The sequence below is a fragment of the Tilletiopsis washingtonensis genome, assembly GCF_003144115.1.
Source record: "Tilletiopsis washingtonensis strain MCA 4186 unplaced genomic scaffold FA09scaffold_28, whole genome shotgun sequence".
NCBI classification, from domain to species: domain Eukaryota; kingdom Fungi; phylum Basidiomycota; class Exobasidiomycetes; order Entylomatales; genus Tilletiopsis; species Tilletiopsis washingtonensis.
In genome coordinates, this window is record NW_020312025.1 from 183,517 (window position 1) to 189,794 (window position 6,278).

At 65.9% G+C, this 6,278-nt stretch overlaps 3 protein-coding genes across 3 annotated transcripts in view; 1 reads left to right on the plus strand and 2 right to left on the minus strand.

The window, feature by feature from the left end:
* On the minus strand, positions 1 to 2,209 carry FA09DRAFT_344590 (PLP-dependent transferase; the record flags this gene model as incomplete). The annotated part of the gene is made up of 8 exons (XM_025744653.1): positions 1 to 129; positions 231 to 563; positions 643 to 740; positions 830 to 1,111; positions 1,183 to 1,320; positions 1,389 to 1,471; positions 1,594 to 1,774; positions 1,988 to 2,209. The coding sequence occupies 8 exons, from the start codon at positions 2,207 to 2,209 to the stop codon at positions 12 to 14; spliced, it is 1,455 nt and encodes a 484-aa protein (XP_025594938.1). The 3' UTR covers positions 1 to 11.
* Positions 2,210 to 2,661: 452 nt separating this feature from the next.
* On the plus strand, positions 2,662 to 5,780 carry FA09DRAFT_363532 (hypothetical protein). The gene is made up of 10 exons (XM_025745602.1): positions 2,662 to 2,922; positions 3,012 to 3,084; positions 3,173 to 3,215; positions 3,281 to 3,890; positions 3,990 to 4,283; positions 4,368 to 4,434; positions 4,496 to 4,585; positions 4,653 to 5,228; positions 5,302 to 5,353; positions 5,468 to 5,780. The coding sequence occupies exons 1-10, from the start codon at positions 2,861 to 2,863 to the stop codon at positions 5,560 to 5,562; spliced, it is 1,962 nt and encodes a 653-aa protein (XP_025594939.1). The 5' UTR covers positions 2,662 to 2,860; the 3' UTR covers positions 5,563 to 5,780.
* Positions 5,739 to 6,278, minus strand: part of FA09DRAFT_332782 (hypothetical protein) — a gene marked incomplete at its 3' end in the record, with an annotated part of 683 nt that continues 143 nt past the window's right edge. The window contains exon 2 of the mRNA XM_025743601.1: positions 5,739 to 6,278. Coding sequence (XP_025594940.1) covers positions 6,032 to 6,278 — 247 coding nt within the window.

Here is a 6,278-nt window from a genome sequence, read left to right on the forward strand (position 1 = left end):
GGGGGAGGCGCTCAGAGCTCCTTGACGTCCTCGTACACCTCCTTGAGCGCACTCTCAAAGATGTCACATGCAGTCTGCATCTCCTCCTCGGAGATGGTGAGGGCAGGAATGAAGCGCAGCACATCGAAGCTGTGTTTCGAGCCAGGGCATGGCGTGAGCATCCCGCGCGGCACAGTGCAGGAGAGAGAAGAGGGCGGAGCAGGATGCAAGGGGGAGAGAGAAACACTTACACGCTGGTCGCAAGCAACAGCATGCCTTTCTCCAGGCACTTCTTGACGATCCTCGGCGCGACTTGGGCGCGCGCCTGGAGGCCCACCTCGTGTGGACGAGCGACTGTGGCGTTGGCAGAGGCGGCGCTGATGCTCTTGTCTGCCTCGGCGAGCGAGGAGGAGGAGGCAGAGGCACCCGTGGCGGGACAGGCCGAAGAGGCAGAGATGGCGGCCTGTGTGGAAGGCAGCACAAATTGCACACCGACCATCAGGCCGCGGCCGCGGATGTCCTGGATCAACGAGCCGGCTGGGCTGCGGCGCAGCGCGTGCAGGAAGGCGAACAGCTGCTTGGAGCTGTGGGCAGAGGCGCGCGGAGGCGCGTTGGATCAGAAAGGCTGGAAGAGACAAAGAGGGGGTTCAGGCCCAAACGCACCGGGCTGCGACGTTGTCTAGCACCTTCTCGTTGTCCATCACCTCAATCACTGCCTTTCCAGCAGCGCACGCCACCGCGTTGCCAGCGTATGTTCCGCCCTTTGACAGGAAAACGTGCAGCGGTCAGCGTTGTGCTCTCACTGGCGTGTGGAGCGTCGGAGCCGAGTGTGCACGAGAGCGCAACCCACCATGGATCCCGGGTCCTGCTTGTCGAAGAGCTCCTTCCTGCTCGCAATGCCGCTCAGCGGCAGTCCATTGGCGATGCCCTTTGCGAAGATGAGCACGTCGGGGCGCACGCCCGAAGGCTCCACGGCCCACCAGGTGCCTGTACGACCTGTGCCCGACTGCACTTCGTCGACGATGAGGAGGATGTCGTGTGCGTCACAGACGCGGCGCAGGCCCTGAAGGAATGCCGAGGGGCACGGCACGTAGCCACCTTCGCCGAGCACGGGCTCGAGAATGATTGCCGCCTGCATTTGTAGCACAGAGCGCAAGGTGAGTGAGAGAGCAGGCGAAGGAGGGAAAAAGGCAGGCAACGTACAGTGTCGCGAGGAGCAGTCTGTTGAGCGAGCAAGAGGTGCAGCTGATGCAGAGACTGCTGCACCAGGAAGTCCTCCGACACGTCGGGCCCGACACCGTGCTGCGCGTAGAAGGGAAAGGGCGTCGAGTAGATGCCCGGCTGTGGACATCGAGAAGGCGTCAGTGGCGAAGAAGGCATGCGGCAAGAGGGAGAGGCAGTGCACGCACGACGAGAGGATGGAAGGTGGCGCCATACACCGTCTTGCTGCGCGTCATGCCCGCCGTGAGCATCGTGCGGCCATGGTATGAGCCTGCTCGCAGCCACAAGAGAGAAGCGCGGGTCAGCTTCCCGAGGCGGCCGGCATTGATGGACTTCGCAAGCCAGCGCTGGCCCGCACTGCCCATCCATGCGCGCCCACCCTCGCAAACGCACCCTGCATGACAATGACGTTCTGGCGGCCCGTGGCCGCACGTGCCAGCTTGATGCTCGCCTCGACGGCCTCGGCGCCCGAGTTCCAGAGAAAGACGGAGTCGAGCGACGCATCGGCGAGCGCCAGCTTGGGCAGCAGAGCGCGCAGAAAGGCAATGTAGGCGGCCGAGTAGCCGATGTTGACCTGTCAGACAGAGCGAGGGAGTCAGCGCCAGACTGGCTGATGAGAGAAGGCGATGCGTCTCGGTGCCAGCAGCGCCGTATGTCTGCCAGGTGACAAGGCAGTCCTGCCAGGTGACAAGGCAGTCTATCTCGGTGCACAGCCCCTTGGCCCAGTCTCGGCACTGGCCCTCGCGCGCGCGGCGCACGCGGCGACGCAAGAGTCGCGTCGACGCACCTGCGCATGCTGGATCATGCCCATCTGCTCGACGGCCGCGGCGGTGATGACGGGGTGGCAGTGGCCGCAGCCGACGACGCCGATGCCCATGGTGAGGTCCAGCAGCCGCACGCCCTCGTCCGTCCACACCCAGCTGCCGGCGCCGCGCTGCAGGACATGCTCCGAGAGGCGGCCGATGCCGCGTGCAATGTGCTGCTGCCCGAAGACGGCGGCGGCGGACATGCTGAGAAGAGAGGAGGTGGTGGTTGAGTAGCAAGGGCTTATCGTGGCCTCTTTGCCGCGCTTTGACTCTGACTCGAGCAAACCCTTGTGGCCCGATGGAGCAGCAAAGAGAGACGCCGCGGCTCGGCTCCACTCCACCTCGAGAGGCAGGCCGCGAGCGGCACGGCGCCCCACGTTCGGCACGCCGGCCGCCGGCACGTCCCTCGCCAGCAGCCGCGGCACCTCTCTGCCTCACACGCCCCTCTGAACACCGCAAGCGCCGCGTGGGAACAGCAGCGGGGCGCGCAGCGCCTGCACGCCGCTGCGACTGGCGGCCGCCGGCCAGCCGTGCTCCTTGGCGCGCAGCAGCAGCAGCAGCAGGCGAGGAGGGGTGGCGCAGCAGCACCCAGCACAAGCGGCCGCTCCACAAACAGCGCGCGCGGCGGCTCCTGCGCGCTGCCCCGCATCGCGCACCTCACCTCCCGCTCACCTCCCGCTCACCTCTTGCCCGCCCTTCACGCCTCTGTTGCCCAGCTGCCTCGTGCCCGTGCTGCAGCCGCATCAGTGTCGCGCGTAGCTGCGCCGCCTCGCGACCCTCGCCCTCTGCGCCCGCTGCGCCTGTGCGAGAGCCAGGCGGCATTCGTGGCCGAGCGAAGCGCACAGGCGCGCGCCATGACGCTCTCGCCGCCCGAGGCGTCGCGCAGCGGCAGTGGCAGTGGCGCAGCGGCAGGCAAGTGCGTCTCGTCGGCGCCGCAGCTGCCAGCACAGAGCTTCTCTTGCGGTGGCACGTCTGACCTGTGGGGCCTCTCTCTGCTGCGCACAGGACACGGCAGCTGCTCCATCCAACGCCCTGCGTGCTCGCCGCACGGGTCGACATTCATCATCCGGAGCTGCGCGTGCGTACCCGAGCGGACTCGCAGGGCATCGGCCTGCAAGAGCGCTTTGCTCATGCCCCATCGCTCCCTTCTGCTGGCACGTCTGCAGGACCTACTGCATCTTGGACCGGAGCCCAACTCCGTCCTCTACGGTGCGTGTGCAGCACCAACTCCTCGCCTCGTCCTGCTGCTGATGCTGCAGAACGCCTGTGTGCAGTGCAGGGCACGACGATCCAGCAGCTCATCTTTCCCTCTCCCTCTTCCTCCACCACTCGCTCCGCCGCTTCCACCTCGTCTTCCGCCGCTGCTTCCTCCGACGTCAGCGCCGCCGCCTCGGGCAGCAGCAGCGTCTACGCCTCTCTCTCCTTCGCTCCCGTCTGTCTCAAGACAGGTGCTGGCCTGGTCGCTGCAGGTGGCCAGAACACCGAGCTGGCCCTGCGGCCATTGCTGCCTTTGCCGGGCAGTCGCAGTGCTGCCCAGTCCAGCGGCAGCGGCGGCACTCGCAGCGAGGCCTTCCTCCAACGCTGGCGTCTCTGCACGCCCACGGGCGGCAGCATCAACAACTCGATTTGCATCTACAACCCCTCCTCTTCTGCCTCTTTTGCTTCTGCGTCGAGCTCGAGCTCAGCCGCAGCAGAGGCGCGACGCGCGTTGCCCACCAAGGAGAAAGGTAGAGCTGGCGCGCTGCTCTTCGTGGCCAACAACGACAAGTCGCTGCGGTGCTTTCGCCTCAGACCTGGTGCTGCTGCAGTGCCTTTGGAGGCTAGTGATGGAGGATCAGGAGGAGCCAGTAGACGGCTTGAGGCGACATTACCAGGATTGAGTCGGTGAGTCCCTGCCTCTCCTCATTCGCGGGCTTTGCGCGGGGGGTTCTGGACGCTGGCGCAGAATAGCTGAGACGGCCGCCAACGAACAACGCGCCACAGACTACAGGAGCTCTCCTTCCCCACTGCCATCAATCATTCCAGTCTTTCTCCCGACGGCACCACTCTCGTGGCGGTGGGCGACACGTCTCAAGTCTTCCTCTACAAGATGAGCCCTGCCATTGCGCCTTGCGGCGAAGAAGCTCGCGCTGGGCTTGCGGGCGCCAGTCATGCGGGCCTGGCTGCTGCGATGACGGCGGGCGTCGTGTCGAGAACGGGGCAGTGGGAGTGGATCAGCACGTACGCTGCGTCCGACGCCAGCTTTTCGACGGACTGGAGTCCCGATGGCACGAAATTGTGCGTCTGTCTCTCTCTCTCTCTCTCTCTTCTGCTCTCCTTCCTTTCATCTAAAAAGGCTGACGCGCGTGCCTCCTTCGACAGCGCCGTAGCTTCGCAGGACGGTGTCGTGAGCGTGTGGGATGTGCGCAGCAGCCGCTGCGTCAAGCAGGTACGTGGCCATTGCCAAGGCCTTGAAGCGCCCGCTCGCGGCTGACGTCAGAGTCCCTCAGCTGCGCACCTCGCAAAGCGCCCTCTTCGGCGCCGGTGCCGCACGCGTCGTCAAGTGGAGTCCACGAGGCGACCTGCTGGCATACACCGAGGTCAGATACTCTGCTTCCCCTTTGCGCGTCTGTCTCGCATCTCTGACGGCCAGTGTGCACGCATCAGGGCTGCAACTACTTCCACGTCGTCGAGACGTCCACCTTTGTCGAGACGAACCGCCTGGGCGTGCCCTTCTCCGCCGATGAATCGCGCCCTGCAAGTGCAGGTTCACATGCCTCGGCATGGGCCCGCGCCGACGACGAGGAGGAGATGATTGCCGCGCGCGAGGGCGAGTCGCTCGGCGAGCCATCAGACGCCGCGGGCGGCAGCCGAGGAGAGTGGAGCGCTACCGCCGCGCCGGCGTTCAGCTGGCAGCACGGCATTCCCACGCGCATCACCACCACGACCACGACGACTTCTCGCCTGACCACATCCGACGCCACCACGCTCGCCGAGCCTGACTTGGCACCAGAGGCAGGCGCCGGCGCACCTGCTGCGTCGTATGCGCAGAGCGGCTCAATGGCAGCCCAGGCTCAACGCCTGCGCGAGACGAGAAGAGCGGCGAATGCGGCGTTGCAAGAGGCGTGGGAGGAGGCATTGCCCATTGTGCGCGCTTACAACGGCGCCGTGACGCCGTGGAGGAACGGCGAGCGACTGGCGCCGTGGTCGCTGTCACTGCGACGATCGACGGGCGAGGAGAGGGTGAGTCGCCTCCTCGCTCCCCCCCCCCCCCCCCCCCCGCGCTACTGCCTTGGCGGCTGATGCGGCAGGACAGACCTCGCAGACGCCCGCGAGAAACATCGCCGGACTCTGCTGGGATGCGCAAGGTGAGTCTCGCTCCTGCCCCCTGCCGGCGCTGCTCCGCTGGCAATGCCGCCTCACGTCCCGTCTCGCCTTCGCCGGGCGCCGCGGCTGATGCAAAGTCCCCTGCATCTCATCAGGCGAGCATCTCTTCGTCGCGACAGACAATCTCGTCGCACGCTATCAGGTCGCCGAACTGAGGCGCTCCTTTGCGGCGCCCGATGAGCTGCGCTGACGCGGCACTGGGCGTCGCTGCCGGCCCCTTCTTCTCTCATGCCTCCCTCTCCGTTCCGCCTGCCTCGGCGTCTCCGCTCTCAGCGCCTCCTCACCCCTCTCTCGCTTCCGCTCCCTGTCCTGTAGCGCTACTCTCGCACGTCACCTCTCCTCGTTACCCCGTCCCTCTCCCTCTCTGTGCGCTGTTCGAATGGCTGGATGTCGATTACCAGAGCTGGCTATGTGTTTGAGGCGAGTGTGTGTGTGTGTGTGTGTGTGTGTGTGTGTGTGTGTGTGGTGTGCTGGATGAAGACGAGACTGATGTGATGTCGATGTGGAGCGCGCGAAGTGACCCTGGGAACGAGAAAACGAGACGGAAGATGCGAGATGAGGTAGAGAGAGAGAGATGGGGCGAGAGCGCAAGACCGGGGCGCGTGACGAAGCGAGGCAGAGGATGGTGACGATGCGCTGCCATGCCCGAGGCACGCCGCTCAGGCAAAGCGGCGCTGCTGCGGGAACAGCACGTCCGGTGCGCGGCCGATGGGCCATGCATGCGTGTCGGCAATGAAGGGCCGGTGTGCTTGCCGAGCGGCCCACTCGTGCGGCGGCAGCGCAAAGCTGGCGGCGGCGCTTGCGTTGGGGTGCTGCTGCTGCGCCGAGGCTTGCTGCTGCTGAGACTGCGAGTGCCAGACGGCCTGCGAAGAACGAAGCTGCGCCTGCTGCTGCTGCTGCTGCTGC

Excerpts from the sequence above, each read along its gene's own strand:
- FA09DRAFT_363532 (XM_025745602.1), top strand. The coding sequence starts at position 2,861 with ATGACGCTCTCGCCGCCCGAGGCGTCGCGCAGCGGCAGTGGCAGTGGC. Across the intron at positions 3,891-3,989 it reads ACATTACCAGGATTGAGTCG|ACTACAGGAGCTCTCCTTCC; the intron begins GTGAGTCCCTGC and ends AACGCGCCACAG. Across the intron at positions 5,229-5,301 it reads GATCGACGGGCGAGGAGAGG|ACCTCGCAGACGCCCGCGAG; the intron begins GTGAGTCGCCTC and ends GCGGCAGGACAG.